We start from the raw sequence: 17673 nt of genomic DNA on the forward strand, positions 1-17673 counted from the left end.
GTGCTGGTTGTATCGCTTACCTGTTGTTGGGCATTATTCCTGTTTCCACAGTGTTGGCAAGCAGTTCTTCTTGGTAGCAATCTGCACTGCTGCTGGAGATGTCCAGTCTTGTTACAGTTCCAGCATCGAGCAGCTCCGTCTCGCTGGTTTCTTTGGAATGCGAGTTTTTGACAAGAGCATTCCTCCACTGCAACTTCTCTTATCCGATGAACGCCTTGAGAAGCCTCTTCTGCTGCTTCCATAGTCAGTGCAAACGCTAATGCTTCAGAAAGGGAACGTTTTCCAGCTGTTCGAATTGCTCGCTGAAGATTTATATCAGATACAGCACGTACAAAGGCTTCTGTCGCAAACTGATTGATAATGTCGTCTCCTGCTGTCGGATATGCCAGATGAGCTAACCTTTCAATATCGGCTTGGAGTTGTTGCAGAGTTTCTCCTCTTTTCTGGATTCTTGTATTGAGTTGGACGCGGAAGACTTCCTGCATATGGCCATCTCCAAAGCGTTTTTCAATGACCTGGACAAGAGCTTTAAAGTTACCATTCTTTTCTGGTGGTAAAGTTTGTAATAACTCAGCAGCAGGACCTCTAAGAGTGAGAGTCAGCGCTATACATTTGTCTTCGTCATCCCAGCCATTTGTTGTGGCAGCTGCCTCAAACTGTTTCTTGTAGATCGACCAAGAACTTTGTCCATCAAAGGTTGATGGATGCATTTCTTTCTTCTTTAAATACTCACCAGAACTTTCTCGCACCTTAATTTTTCGAACCTTTTCAAGTTCTTCGGTAAAACTTTGCATTTTTACTTCCATTCCTTTCAATTTGTCATCGAATTTTATTTCTACTTTCTCGAGTTTTTCTTCAACTTTCTCGAACTTTTCTTGAGATTGTTTTTCAACACCTTTTATGGAAGCATCAAGAGCAACGAACTTGTTCTCGATAGCATCAAGCTTACCTTTGATGAGGTTTTTCTGTTCATCTAGAAGGTTCTTTTGCTCTGTGCGTTGTTGTTCCATTTTTTCGAGAACACTACTCTGTTGTTTTTCTAATTGTTCTCTCTGTTCCTTGCGTTGTGTCTCAATTTGTTCTTTCTGTTCTTCAAATTTTGCAAGGAGAATAGCCATGATGGATGACATATCGGAAATAGTACTTACTCGTTCTTCTATCATTTCAACCTCGAATTGAAATGTATCCAAATCTTCGTTTTTCTGGGTTAAATAATCCTGTAGACGAATAATGAGATCATTTTTCGATCCAGCAGTAGGAAGACCTCGCCTAGTTAATTCCGCCTTCAGCTCAGTCAAACTTAACTGATTTAGTGTTTTACCCATTTTAACTTTTCAAAACGCGAGCACTTTTACTTATTTCAAAATGTTTTACACTTTGTTTATTGTTAAAACACACTCGCACTTTTTATTTTATTCGCGAAATTATCTGATTCGCACAAATAAATAAGTTTTATTCCACTTTTCTGACACCAATGTAATGTTTTTATTCCGGGTTCACAATAAAACTTATTTAATTTCCACTTATATTTGCGTTCAATTAAGAACACACTTTATTTCAACTCAATTTACTTTATTATTCGCTCAAACAAACACACTTTTAAATCACTTTATTTACTACTAACAATTCGCAACACTTTATTTCACTTTGTACTGTACTCTTTCACTTTCAAGATTAAACTGTGTCCGGTCGGTGACTACGCTGCCCTTTTATACCGGAATTTCGAGATTCGAGAATGCCTTCGAAGGTTCTCGTCTTTGCTTCTCGAAACTTCCTTTCCAGGAGGGGCGCTTCATACTTCCAGTCTAGTGGGATATTTTGGGATGTGTTCAGTGGGATATTTTGGGATGTGTTCAAAGGGTAGTTTCTTAATTACTAAAGGTCCGTTCACATTTCTACCTTTGCAGTAGTAGGTAGTGTGTTCAGACTTTTATCTTAAAAGTAGTTCAGTAATTCATCGTTACAATATGTATAACACGTCAAGAATTTAGACAAATACAAGTCTAATATACGCAGCACTAAATGGTTTGTTGGTGTATTTTATTGATTACCTGTTATACCTATCTAAAAATCTTCCAAAGTTTCTTTCAACTTTGCTATCGACGGAGTTTTTATAAAGGAAAACAAACAAATTTTTGGTCCATTACAAAGTTTGGTTCTGAAGCCAGCGACCATATGACCTGTCGAAGGGATTGGTTCGCAAATTATGAATCTTTTCTGTCCCTGTAGATATAAGAGTTGGAAGTGGTGACAAGATACAAGCTTTAGACATGGGTGACATAAATATTTTGTCATTTAATGGTAATTGGTCTGAAAAATATTTGTCTGAGGTTTTGTATGTACCAAAAGTTTCGGTTCATCTTTTTTTCTAAAGTCGTATCCTAGATTAAGCCCTTAAATTTATATCTGACAAGATGAGGTGCGAATTTATAAAGGAGAATGGATGTGTTTTCGCGTTCAGATATAAGAGCCGATGACTAATTTGGCTACTACAAAAACGTTGGCATTGAAGGTTTGGCATGAAAGTATGGCACACCAGAATATAAAAAAGGTACGTTCTCATCTTAAAGAACATAACATTACTTTTGTTGATGTCCAAGATTTTTCCTGTTATGTCTGTATTTATGGAAAACAGCATCGACTGCCCTTTCCAAAGAGTTCTTTTAAAGCAGGCATGTCAAACTCAATGGCTTTCGCGGGCCAAAATAACAGGGTATAAATTTCTATGGGCCGCAAAAAAAAGAAACAATTAGAATTTTTATGAAACAGATTTATTTTTATAAAAGAACAATTATGTAGTAATATTAATGTTTTCTGCCTGACACTTGGCATTTCTTTTCTGCTACCATCTTCTCTACTTGTGGGGAAAATTTATTAGAAGTTATTACTTTTAAAACACCCCAGGTTTAGATCTGTAATTCTGGATCTAACTGGTGACTTAATTCCATTCATTAGTGAAAACAGCTGCTCGCATCGAAAAGTGCTTCTAAATATACAAATTATTTCATATGCCAATTTTCGAGTGTTCTCCAATCTGATTGGTAGATACTTTTATAATAATTTTTATCAAAAAAAACTAAACCGACTTCCATAGTTCAAAACTGGGTTTTATGGTTTTTCTCATAGTTTCCATAGCCATAACTGGACAAAATTTAAATGGAACCACACTGCAGGGCCCAGCTTATACAAAAAGAATTATCAAAATTGGTATACTCAGTCCAAAGTTAAGAGGTAACAAGCATAAATAAAAATTAAAGGCGAATTGAATACCTCATCCTTTTTGGAAGTTGGTAAAAATTCAGGCATCCCAAATTCATCGATTTTAGATCTTAAAACGGAGTCACACTGGATTTCGATTACCTCCATTTGCAAAGGATTAGGTACTTACTCTATATTTATAAATCCGTCTCAAAAAAGAGATTTAAAAAGCGAATTTTTTTCATTGGAATTCATTTCAGAAAAAGAAGCGACAATAAGTCGATTGCAGATCGAATTTTTGGATGTTTGGAATTCGACATAAATCATTTTTTACAAATAAATAAATTAAGAGCTTTTTCCCAAAAATTCACCTAGGTTGAAACAAACCATGTGGGGCTTTTTCGCTACTTTCCCATCTGCACTGGAGAAAAGATAAACAATTATTTTCTCCAATGCTAATTTCAGCAAAAAAAAGCTTTTTTTCAACATAAAAAATGTTTGCTTACCTTTTCACCAAACGGACAACATCGTTTTGAAATGGAGAAATTTGTGTTCATTATAGACATTTAAATTTTATTTTTTTAAACAGAAATTGAATGTAAAAAAATTGAAAATGCAAGTTGTACCTAAATTAAGCTTGGGCCGCACAAATATAGAATGTGGGCCGCATGCGGCCCGCGGGCCGCAAGTTTGACATGCCTGTTTTAAAGCGAAGCAACCTGGAGAGCTTGTCCATACGGATGTATATGGTCTTATGGAGGAAGCATCAGGAATAATTATAAAGGCAGTCGATTTTATTCGTTTTTAAACCATATAAGGGATATTTAATTTTTACTCCTTGCACGAATAAGATGACAAGTATATACTGGATTGTTTGCCACCCTTTATTTTTATTTAATTCGTTAAACTTAATTTTAAAAACTATTTTTTGAATTTCTGGTGCGAAATAATTATAAAGGCACAGCTGATTTTCACATTAAAAGTGTGGTTTAGCGAGATCAAATGTAACCAAAAGTAAGCAAAACAGTTGGAAAATGATTTTAACCCATTATGAACATTTTATAAGCAAAATTTTTCGGTTATTTTTAAATAAGGCGTGAAAAACCCATAAAAAAACCCATGACGCAGGCAGAAATGGGCAAAATCAAGGCTTACCATTAAAATTTATTGTCCAACCGCGAAAAATCTGGCGGAGAAGAAAGGTCCGATTGTGTAATTGATAATTTAATTTACAAAGATGACAAGTATGGTTACCTAAAACGATCAGGAAGAAAGCCTTTGATTGAAGAGAGAGCCAAAAGTGACAAAAAAATGAAGTAATTTTCGTGAGAATTTGACAGCAAGAGAAGTTTTCGAGAAAATAAACTTGGTAGTGGAAGTACGACAAGTGCAGCAAATAATTACGGTGGAATTAAGTCATTCCTACGAAAGAAAATGTGGAAAACCGGCACTCTTGTCAAGGCATAAACTTTCAAGCCTTCGCCTCGGTGAAAAGTATAGATTCTGTGATGAAAAATGGAAAAAATTTTAAGTTCACCAATGAGAGAAAGTTTAATTTGGATAGCCTAGATGTTGTACACATCTGCAGCTGAATCAAAGGACGATTTAGAAGAAGTTCATGGTATTTCCGTTCCACTCAGACATCGACTTCGACCAAGGTCACCAAAACGATATATTGTAGAGAAAAGCTGCAGTGGTGCCATGGAAGAGAAAATGAAAAGTCTTCACAAAAATCTGACATGGAGTAAAGTGTCTCGTCCTGCTAATAAGGGAATTATTGGGAATAAATGGGTATAAAAAATAAAAGATCTAGGAGGTGAAAAACGAAGGTATAAGGCGAGATTAGTTGCACAGAGCTACACTCAGGAATATGGGATCGATTATGAAGAGACGTTTAGCCCAGTAGCGAAATTTACATCGATTCGTTCGATTCTAGCTATAGCAGCTAACGAAGGGCTTATATTAACCCAGTTTGATGTTAAAACTAGTTACAGTGGTGGAACGAACAAAGTTTGTAAGTTGCAAAAGAGCCTATACGGGTTGAAGCAGGCGTCTCGCCATTGGAACATGAAGCTGACAGGAACTCAATCTGAAGCCGAGCAAGATGGACCCTTGCATTTTCTTATCCGCAGACCATAAACGCAGAACTATCCTTGTTATATATAGGGGAAGTGGGGGCAAGACCGCCCATGGGGGCAAGACGGTTTTCGTACTATGTTCTATGAAAAAAGTAAAATTGGCAACACTTGCAATATAAAATAGGTGCCCTTTGGTACGATCGATCACGTCTGTAAGTTTTGGCAATTTCTGTTAAGACCCCGAAGAGTTAAGGTAAATTTTGTGATTTTTCATCAAATTGTTATCGTTCATGTGAAAAGTCAGTTTTATTTTTGACACTGAAATAACTAAAATTTTTAACTTTTCCTTTTTTATAATAGAAAGTGAATATTAAAAAGTATTTTCTGCGAAAGAAGGAGTCATAAAGATAAATTAAAAAAAAAAAAATACAGAACATCAAATATGATATGACTGGGGCAAGACCGCCCATGGGCGAAATTGGAAGCTCTGGTAGCTTAAACAAAGTGAAAAAAGAAGTTCACCGTTAAATCTTCCAAAAGGCGTCAAACAATACTGTAATTGATGATTCTGATGAAGAGGACTTTGCAAATTGTATTTTTACCTTCTATCTGCAACTGTTTTCTTGATCCAATCCAAAGTATTGTTGGATTAAGTTCAAAATGTGTACCAAATGGTACCAAAAAGCATGTGCTGGAGTGAGAACTAATGAAAATATAGCATAATTGTGTTATTATTACAAATAGGCTGCATTTAAAACAATAGAATAGGTCTTTCTACCAACAAAATTTGATAGGGCGGTCTTACCCCCATGTAGGGGCAAGACGGTTTTTTGTTTGATGTTTTTTCAAAACGTATTGTCGAGTATTTTTTTTATTTTTTATATAATAATGAGAGTTTCTGCATTAAACTTAATGAATAAAAACTTTATTTTATTCAAAAGATGTTTTTTATTGGTTTTTTAGACAGTCAAACACTAAGGCGGTGGGGGCGGTCTTGCCCCCACTTCCCCTATAGATGATGGGCCGGTGGCTACAGAGCAGATAAATTTCCCTACAAAGAAGCAGTGGGTTCTCTTATGTACGTAGTAGTGGCGACGTACATAGGAGTATTTGCTGTAAAAACCTGGGGTCGAATTGCGGCATACGATTACGATCACAGTTAACGTTTTGACTACTGCTCTCTCTATTTAATCAGTAGAAAAAGATAGGGACACATAGCAACCATACGTTAACCAACGTATGCCGTAGTTCGACCCCTGGTCATAAGTCGATTTTATGAAAATCAAAATTGACACCAAAAAGTTTGGCAAAGTGGGTGCAAAATAAACATGTGTCAATATGCTGCACTAATTTTTTTGTTTTTCGATTGTGTCTTGTTAAAAAATGAGTTCAAAGTTAGCTGTTACATCTACCTCATTTTTATTTGAATGCGAAGTATTTTGGTAAGAGTTATTCTATATGCGATATCGAACTGTTGTGATAGAAATCTAAAATAATTTAAATGGAGAATTCTTCTTCAGTTATTTATTAACGATATTAATAAAGCTTTTGAAATGTTAGATGGTGTTTTCTATTTTAATTCGGGCTTAGAACTAGTTCCTATCTAAAAACTTGATATTTTTGTTAAGTTATTATTTGAACTTTAATGATTTTGTTTTAGTACACCCCCTTATTTTATTTTAAATTAAATTTACTGATTTTAAATTAAGTGTATTTTATTTTGGGCGATCTGAATTAAGGTTGGAGAAGAGAGAAAATAAACTGAGAATTGCGTATTAGGGGTGAGAAAAAAAAATTGAGAAAAATAATGTCGACAGGCGTAGTACAGGCCATTAATAAAATTTTTGAATTTTTGAAAAAAAAAATGAAATAACAAAAACTAGGTTTAATATTGTATTTTCTTGTAGAAATACTGGGGAGAGTACGATAACGTAGGCGACAAGAATTGATAACGATATTTTGTAACGTAACGTAAAATACAAAAAAAAAAATTATTAAAAAAATACGGTAGGTAACACTTACAGTTATGAATGATACTTTTTTCAAGAGCCAGAATTGTATACTTAATACTAGTTTTTAAATCAAATTATTTCAATAAATTTTTCTCGAAATAATCTACTTCAAAGTCAAAATTTGGGAAAAAAGTTAAAACAAAAAAAACACATTAAATACTATTTTTACCAAGACTGTGAATTTATATATGAAATTAATAAATGAAATAAACTGCCTCAAACTATTTCTTATCCACATACTGAAAACAATATGCTTCTATGCCCTATAGTTTCCGAGAAAATTGAAAATAAGAAAAATACCTTATTATCAGATTTTCATTTTCTTGACTATTTTCGCCAATATTAACAGCTTTTTAATTTAAAAGTATCATGCCTGGCCCGCTTCGCGAGTTCTCAGAATTTTAACTTCCATTTTGGGTCCTCTGTCCCGCTTCTCTTAGGCCATTTGAAATTGGTACTAAGAATCTCGCGATTTTTTTTATAAAAATGGTAAATAAAAATGGTAAAGGTATGAAGTTCAAGGCGTATCAAAGTGAGATGGGTAAGTGGAGGCATGCTGCCCCTCCGCCTAAACAGGGGATATTTAGATTCATGTTTCCAATTTCAAAAGTAACATAATTGCTGAATTTTAATAGGTTACCACTATTATTACTTAATTTTTCTATTTTCTTTACACTTAAAAAAAACACCTTTTTATATGATTTATTTAATTAATTCGTAGTTCCTATGGAAGATATAACATTTTTAATAAATTTCGTAAGGGTATTGATTTTATCGGACTTAAAAGGGATTTTCCTTATTTCCCAAAACAACAGCCTTTCACCAAAAAAAAATTGTAGACTGCTTAGATTCTTGATTTCCACTACAAATGAAACATTTGTACCAATTTTCATTGGGGTAACATTTTTTTCCCAGTTTTTGTGGTAGGTACCTACTTATTCCGAAATCCATCATTTCTTAAATAAAATACAAAACACCCTTTTGCTCAAGAAAATTTTGTAGACTCTGTAAATTCTTAGTTCTCATAACAAACAAAATTCTTTCACCAAGTTTAAAAAAAATAATAAAATTTATGTTAGCTGTCATGATACCTTATTCCAAAATTCTGTATTTTCAAATTCTGTAAATTAATTTGTATTTTAAAAATTCTGTATTCTAAAATTCTGTTAGCACAAGATTCTGGATTTCAAAATTCCAAAATTCTGTAAATGGTAAAAGAAAAATTGTTTTGATAAATTAAAAAAAGTGCGCACTTTTTTCATTAACAAAACAATTTTTCTTTTATCATTTACAGAATTTTGGTGTACAGATTTTTGGTATTTTCTTGCATAAAATGCTTTGTAAAGTACCTCCCCAATTAATTTGCATATGGCTCAGCAATTGGATTGAGTTTGAATGATATATCTACCTCGAATACCAAAATACTAGTAATATTTGGCCAAGAATCTTCATAATACATATTTCACCATTTTGTTTTTTTTTTTTGTTATTTTTCACTTGTTTTTGTCTTGTTTTGTGAGGTCTTTCAGGGCGGAAACGGAACTAAAATATTTATGTAGAACATAAACTCTTATTCCCTAATTTTTCATCTGCGTAAATTGTCACATAAGGTTTTTTTCGTTAGCAGAATGAAGGATTTGTAGAATTTTGAAAACAGGGGTCGAATCACCGCACACGATTACGATCATACGTTAAAGTTTTGACTATTGCTCTCTCTATTTAATCAATAGAAAAAGATAGGGACACATAGCAACCACACGTTAACGAACGTATGCCGTAGTTCGACCCCAGAATTTTGGATTTACAGAATTTTGAAATACAGAATAATAGAAAAGCAGAATAATGGAATACAGAATTATGCTCAAACTGAAGTTTTTATTCAGATACAGAATTTTGGTCATACAAAATTTTGGAATACAGAATAACTACCCGTTCCCTTATATTTTACTTGTTGAAGTCAAAAAAACAAGCACCCTTGTTTTTAATCGGCAATAACTTTTTTTAGAGCAATCGTATTGACTTTATTGTGTCATGTGATGATATTCCACAAACAATTTTTTTCACTATATTTTTGACCTTCACCCCCTCCCCCTTTCCAGCGAAAAAACACGCTTCCATCCATAGAGTTTTTTTTATTTTTGGTTCTTATCAAGCAACATTTTTGCCATGTTTTATAAGGGTAGCAATTAATTGTTTAATGCATATTTTACCTGTACTAAAAGTTATTATATTATTGTTTGGAACGACACGTTTTGGTATTATAAGAAGAAATGTTAAAGTTTGATAGGGTAGAGTTGTCTATTTGCGGCCTTCTCCAGTTAGCGGCCACCTCTCGGAAAATCGTTGTAACTATTCCAAAACTTTGCTCTTATGCTGTTCTCTTATATGTTAAAACAGCATACGAGTGAACATTTGGAATAAACCCCTTTGAAATCACTAGTAAACACGATTTTCCGAAAGGTGGCCGGTCACTGGAGACGGCCGCAAATAGGCAACTCTACCCTATTATCTTTTTTATAATGTTGCCTATTTATAGCATCATATCTTCAATCTTTTTTTCAGAAATCAATGACTATGCGACCAAACTTGGCATTGATCCAGTTAAGGAGCCTCATCTGCTTTACTTGGCCAGAGAAGGCTTAATGCAGGCTTTACCGTCGGACTGGAAGATTTGGTAATTAGAAAGATTTTTTTTTTAATATTCTTCACAACAATATTTGTCTGGCCTCTTATGTCGAATTCCTTTCAATTTTTAGAATCGCCTCAAAAAAATCGAATTTTTGGTGTTAAAAAGGAACATGAAAACAAACCGAATTCTTTTTGCGATTGTGTGTGTGTGTCATTTGAAAAAAGTTTTTACACGAACGTCAAGCTGAAATCAAAACAATTTCTGTAAAATAAAACCAAAGATTCCTTTGATCAATAATTTTGTTTATTTGCTTCGGTAATATAAATTTAATTGAATCCAAATCAATAGGAAATTGCAAATATTATTAAGATCTGAGTGAAGATGAAGTAAAAGGTTGATTATTTGGCCGTATGCTGTGGTTTTAAAGAGAAAAAAAAATTCCTGAAGACAATCACGAGAAGAAAAGTCACAGTAGTTTGACTTTTTCACAAGACAATTACATGTCTTTTTTTTCTTTCGACTTTAGATTTTTATATGTTTTCACGGAAAAACTTGAATGGTATCTTCAAATGCAAATATGAAATGATGGCAATTCTTCTTTATAAATATAAACTAATATTTCCCAAATTGTTTATATTACTGTCAAATATTGCATGTTTACAAATACCCCACCATGTTTGTGTTTTTTTACAAATTAGGCTATTGATTATGTCATTTAGAAAGGAACTAAGACGTTCACGGGTTTTTATTGCAGGAATCGTTCAATGGGTTACAAGAGAAGATAAAACCGCGGAGTGCTATTAAATGAGAGGGTGGAAACTGAAGATAGGGGTGTAAAAGCCCCCTTTTTGGTTTTTTCAATATATCTCGTAAACCGAGCAAAATTTTAATATATTGCTCTCAAAACTTTTAGTAGAGAATTAAATTTCCTATTGGAATAATGTTTTTTAAAAATTGAAAAAAAAAATTTCCATACCAAAATAGTCGAAACAATCATAAAAAAAATATCAAAAAAATCGATTTTTTGAGTTTTTTTGCTTTTTTAGTTGTACATTTTTTTTGGGTTGAGATAGACATAAACATTGCTCCAAAGAAAAAAAGAAGATTAAATTTCCTTCAAAATGCTATACTCACTAAATTTTTTCATTGAAAATTAACCGGAGTATGGCCATTTTAATCTATCTTTTTTTCGCATTTTTAGTTTTACTCAAGTAAAACAGAAACATTTGAGGGGAAAGTACGATAACTTAAGCACCAAGAACTGATAATGAGATTTTGTAGAGGGGTTAAATACAATCATTGTTTACTACGGGAGGGGGGGTCTATGTCCCCCCGTTTTGGCGGGAGGGGCAATTTTCTAAAAAAAATACTTAAAATAAAAAAAAATTATTAAAAAACAACGGCAACACTTACAGTTTTGATTGATACTTTTTTCAAAAGCTAGAATTATAAACTTAATATTAATTTTAAAATGAAGTTATTTTAATCAATTGTTTTTGAAATAAACCAGTGATTCCGATAAAGAAAGTATTTTGTCTATTTTTGAATTTTCTCAAAAAGTAGAAGGCTTTGGAACATTATGATTTTCATGACTTGATAAGAAATCAATTAAGGCAGTTTACTTTGTCGATCAATTTCGTATTGAATTCCACAATCTTTGTGAAAATTGTACTCAATGTGCTTTTTAAACTTTTTTTCACAAGTTTTGACTTTGAAATCAAGTATTTCAAAAACAATTGATTAAAATAACTTCATTTAAAAATTAATATTAAGTTTATAATTCTAGCTTTTAAAAAAAGTATCAATCAAAACTGTAAGTTTTGCCGTTGTTTTTAAATAATTTTTTTTTATTTTAAGTATTTTTTTTAGAAAATTGCCCCTCCCTCCAAAACGGGGGGACATAGACCGCCCCTCCCATAGTAAACAATGATTGTATTTAACCCCTCTACAAAATCTCATTATCAGTTCTTGGTGCTTAAGTTATCGTACTTTCCCCTCAAATGTTTCTGTTTTACTTGAGTAAAACTAAAAATGCGAAAAAAAAGATAGATTAAAATGGCCATACTTCGGTTAATTTTCAATGAAAAAATTTAGTGAGTATAGCATTTTGAAGGAAATTTAATCTTCTTTTTTTCTTTCGAGCAATGTTTATGTCTATCTCAACCCAAAAAAAATGTACAACTAAAAAAGCAAAAAAACTCAAAAAATCGATTTTTTTGATATTTTTTTGTATGATTGTTTCGACTATTTTGGTATGGAAATTTTTTTTTTCAATTTTTAAAAAACATTATTCTAATAGGAAATTCAATTCTCTACAAAAAGTTTCGAGAGCAGTATACTAAAATTTTGCTCGGTTTATGAGATATATTGGAAAAACCAAAAAGGGGGCTTTTACACCCCTATCTTCAGTTTCCACCCTCTCATTTAATAGCACTCCGCGGTTTTATGTTCTTTTATAACCCATTGAACAATTCCTGCAATAAAAACCCGTGAACGTCTTAGTTCCTTATTACCCTGTTTTTTTCGACATAATCAATAGCCTAAATTCGGGGTAAATGTAAACGGGCGTTTAAAATTTAGAATTTCCTCTTTATCATATGGATAACAACTTGAAAAACGTTCAAGAAGGTATTTGACAAAAACCTTTTCAAATTCCAATAAAAGTTTTTGTTTTCTTCCTTTGATTCTTTATATAGGCGCCCAATATGCATCCTGAGCAGCTCTGAACGTGGTATGTTTTGTTTTTTTACGTCAAAGACCGATTTTGCAACATCATCCACTGAAAATGATGGTGTTGGCTACTTTAAAATTTGACTCCGCGGCACTTTAGCAATAGTAATTGACTAAAAATACATTATTTTTATTAAAACCAATAATTTCAGTATAAATATACCCCCAGAATACGTTGTTTACATTAACCCATTATGAAAAATATTCTGGGGTAAATGTAAACACATGCAAATCGACATAAATGTCCTGTATTTTAAAATTTGCTTGTATCACATAGAATCTACATCAAAATTAAAAACAAAAAAGTATTTGCAAATTATACTGACTTAATTGAATTTGCAAAAATATTTAATTTTTCTGAAAAACTAACGACTTGTTTGGCACTTTAAAAAATTATCTTTCACGGAAAATACACTCGTCGAATGAATTCTCTCTTGACAGCAATGAGCTTGAGGTATAAGTTAAAAGATACATGCGTCCGTGATTTGTACTTATGTATGCATCAAAGAGATTTAACTGAAGCTTGTTATGAGCCATGTTTTCATTTACCCCTGTTTACATTTACCCACATTGACCCTATGCCAAGAAAAATTATATTTTGATCGCACATTGTTTTTTATTTATTTCATATTTTTCCGCAATAAAAACACTATATTCCATTATAATTTACTCTTTATTTGAAGTTGGTATTCTCAAATACACAAACAACACGAAGAAATCTTTCAGCTTGACGTTTGAGAAATGTCAAATGTTCCAAGTGTGTGTGCAAATCCGTGTAAATCTCTCAAAAAAGAGGGATTAAAAAAAATTCGAATTCTGCTTCGTTTGAGGCGAATTTTTTTTCTATGGAACATGATTTTCGGAAAAAATTCGCTTCGAGATCGCCGAAAATTCAATTTTTGCATTGAAAAGAATTCGACATTACTATGATGAATTGTAGGTGCGTCCCACTAAGAGAGATCTCTGAGGGTAAAGAGATTTTTAAGTGAGACAAAAAACTTCCCTGAGAGCTGATTTTTTCCGAGATTTCTGAAACGAACATATATTTTGGATTGATTTCTAAGTTTCTTTCTCTTTCATTGATTTTTTCGCATTGTTTTGACGTTTCTTTATGGTGGTGTGCAAACATGAAAAATTTAATGAAAATTTGAAGAAAAACCTGAAAAATTTAAGAAAATTGAAGAAAATGTTATTATTTTGAGCTTGCTACACGAAATAATTTATTTTGAAATAATTTTTATGAATATCTGAAGAAATGATTTATTTTATTATTTTGAAAAACGATTTTTCGGTTTTTTTTTTTGTTATTTTTTTTTGTATAGGTATCCTACCTCAAATAGTTACATTTACCTACTTAAATTCTATATAAAAAGTCCTAAAAAGTCAAGCAACTTGAACCAAGTTCGTGCGACCCAATCGTGCATTTTATTTTTTTTTTGAATCAGTATTGTAGCCCAGGGAAATTAGTAAATCAAATCGCATTTTTCGCGGGACAAAATTTTTTTCATGAAATGTGTTCGGGGGGTTGTTCTTATCATAAAAGTCAATTTGTTGGGATGATTGGAGGTTGGGAACAGCCGCCATCTTGGAAAAGAGATTGGTATCGTTTTTATTGAATAGCTCCATTGTTATTCATTTTACCAAAAAATGACAAAGGTAAGACTTATTAACAATAAAATTATCTAAAAAATGATATACAAAACAATTCCGTGAGTTGATTAAATAAAATTTAATAGTTGGTTAAAGTGCGGGTTTGTGTCGCAAGGTTGGTGCAAATGATATTTTTTCATATATCTGACGAACTTTTGATTTGTCTAGGTAATTCTTCAAGAATGAATTATAGTACTTATAATTATCTATAAAATGAGCCCACAGTCGTTATTGTAACCATCATATTGTAGAAGTAATCTAACTTCGAAATTCTCTATGTACTAGTCAAAAGTGAGAAAAAAGCAAGTTTTTTGCTATTAGGCCTAGCAAGTTTTGGAAGTAGAGGTATAACCAAAATATAAGTACGTAGTTTTTTTGTTAATAAAAACAAAGAAAATATATGACAAAATAACGAAAAGATACAAACAAAAAAAGTACAAATAAATATGTAGCACCTAATCCTAAGTTGCTTCAATTACGTATACGTATACGTATACATAGATGTAATAAATAAATAACTCGATTGTTGAGTAAATGAAACAAATCGATTTAAGCCATGGTATAAAAAGAGAAGGTATGATCATTAGAAAAAACTCAGTATCGAGAACTGTCAAAACTTATGGCTACTTAAGGTTTTGACAGCCCAGCCCATTGAAATTGTTGTTGTAAACAAATTTGTCTTTGAAATTGTTGTTGCTTTTGACTTTCCCAAATGCCAAACGTCAAAACCTTATCACCCCATTTTGTAAGATGGCGGCTCTAATGATCATACCTTGTCTTTTTATACCATGGATTTAAGCAGCCTCAAAAAATTAAAACAGGGCCATCTGTCCTCTTCACTTGCACACATATTGTGTTCAGATAGAGACGACTCGTCATATCCATCTATGTTTGCATTTCATTCTTGTTATTTCCTCTTTTCGCTATCCTCCTTTTTATTTTAGGTTAAGTTTTTTTTTTTTGTAAAGATGATGTCTTGTTTTAGTGGACACAATTCTAAAAGTAAAAAAGTAGTGTTAATTTCTATCTATTTAATTGATTTGTCATAATTTAGACAACAAGCAAACCATTGTCTGTAGCCAGACCAATTCTAAGTCAGCAATTTCATTATCTTAAGTTGATATAATAATGTATTAATCCATCCATAACTAAAAAGTGTACAAAGAAAAAAAGTTTTAAAATATATAATTGAAATAAAAAGAAAATTTGTATAAAGTGAAGTTCAGGTTAAATAGGTTAATTGAGAAAAAATTTTAACCGAATCGAGAAAAACTGTACCAGTTGGAGCCTTAAGTCAAATTGTATAGGAAATTTTTAAAATTTGGAATTCGAACTGACCTAATTTGCGAAATTATAAAATTTGGGATGAAAACAGGCAATTAATAAAGATCTTTCTTTCCGGACAAAAAAAAGTGCCAGTAAAGAACTTAACGACAATTTCTACCCACTCCATAAGCCAGTCTTCCTAAGGAACAATTATTTAGTAGTGGGGTTTAATTAACAAACCTCTGTGTAACCGACTTGATGCAGAGAAGGAGTCGGTATTTAGTAAGTCTAATGCACCTATTTTAAATTTCTCTCATTAAATACAAATAAAATAAAATGTAATTTATAACTGTATCATTATTTTAATTCATTTATATTAATTTTGTATAAAATATCTTAAACATCCGCATCCGCATCTGCAGATGTTAACTTTCAAAAATCCGCACCCGCATCTGCATCCGCAGATGTGAAAAAATCCACATCCGCAACATCTCTAATTTGAACAGCATCCATTGCAAGCGGACTTTAATGGTGTAAATTTTCTATTCTTAAATCATTTTACATATTCCCAATAATGACAATGCAAAGGAAGGATATTTTTTGAAATTTCATCAAATGAAATTTGTTAACTAATTCATCGAGCTTCGAGCTACAGCCAATCAAATTGTTTAACGGCCAATTTCATCTAGTACTCGGTCCTAACGAAAAGTTAGTACCTGAGCATTTCCTCACATTTATAGGACCTGGGGTCGAACTACGGTATACGTTCGTTAACTTATGGTTGCTATGTGTCCCTATCTTCTTCTACTAAATAAATAGAGAGAGCAATAAACAAAACGTTAACGTATGATCGTAATCGTGTGCGGTAATTCGACCCCTGATCTGTGTTCACAATGCAGTGCTAAGAATTAATTCGTATAAAACTGGTCAACTGTCATTTTGACAATATTTTGATGTTTTAAATATATTATTTTGATAATTCAGCAAATAAACAAAACAAATAATGTCGTTTGCGATTGGCAGTCCGGAAGTGTCCGGAATCACTCAGAAGCCTTCTGAAAGCGTTTTATTCGCACAAAACTGACAGACAGAATGCTTCTCAGAAGAGAAATTCTCTTCCCGATTTAAATTCAGAAGCACTAATACACGAACATTTAAATGTCAACAAAAAAATACTCAATCATTCTTTTTTTGTTGTCATTCAAATAAAATTTTTTTTTTTAAATTAAAATTAATTAGATAATTAAAATGGGTACCAATGCAATGGAATGATTTGTTTACCATTTTCTTCTTCATTGCCGTCTTCAGATTATTTTTTTTTATAATATTTATAATTTTTTTTTTGAAGAAACAAAATAAAATTAATATTTGACACTTTAAATTTCACAAACACAAAAAAAAACAGAATTGAGTGGAAGCGACGTGACCTGTTCCATTCGATTTCAGAATACTTGAGTGAAACCAATCGAAAACGAAATAAGACAAGAAACATTTATGTCGTTTTCGATTGGTTTCACTCAAGGATTCACTCATTCTGAAATCCAATAAAACAGTTTGAATCGCTGTCACTCAATTCTGAAATTTTATATCTGTATTTGTGAATAATCAAATAAAATTGTGAACTTTCAAACGTCAAACAATAATTAATTTTTAAATTCCTTCAAACGAAATTATACATTTACATATATTCAAAAATGGTAATATTCAACAAATTAATGGGATCGTTAGATGGTAAAATATTTTAAAATGCGTTTATTTCTTTGAAAATAAATTAAAAAAATTATTTCAGAAAATAAAAAAAAAAAATGATTGAGTAATTATTTTGACTTTTGAATATTGAAGTATTATGTCGAATTCCTTTCAATGCAAAAATCGAATTTTCGGCGATCTTAAAGCGATTTTTTTCTGAAAATCATGTTCCATAGAAAAAAAATCGCCTCAAACGAAGCAGAATTCGAATTTTTTTTAATCCCTCTTTTTTGAGAGATTTACACGAATTTGCACACACACTTGAAACATTTGACATTTCTCAAGCTTCAAGCTGAAAGATTGCTTCGTGGTGTTTGTTTATTTGAGTATTTTATATTTAACCATTACAGATTATTCGCAT

General features: G+C 32.1%; 1 protein-coding gene across 1 annotated transcript in view; it reads left to right on the forward strand.

Annotated features, from left to right (window-relative positions):
- The window catches only part of LOC129912504 (golgin subfamily B member 1), a 72149-nt gene that overhangs the window by 49108 nt on the left and 5368 nt on the right, over positions 1 to 17673 (forward strand). Inside the window, exon 3 of the mRNA XM_055990776.1 lies at positions 9851 to 9962. Within this exon, the coding sequence (XP_055846751.1) occupies positions 9851 to 9962 (112 nt within the window). The remainder of the gene's footprint in view (positions 1 to 9850; positions 9963 to 17673) is intronic.

The sequence above is a fragment of the Episyrphus balteatus genome, chromosome 2 (assembly GCF_945859705.1).
Source record: "Episyrphus balteatus chromosome 2, idEpiBalt1.1, whole genome shotgun sequence".
Lineage (NCBI taxonomy): Eukaryota > Metazoa > Arthropoda > Insecta > Diptera > Syrphidae > Episyrphus > Episyrphus balteatus.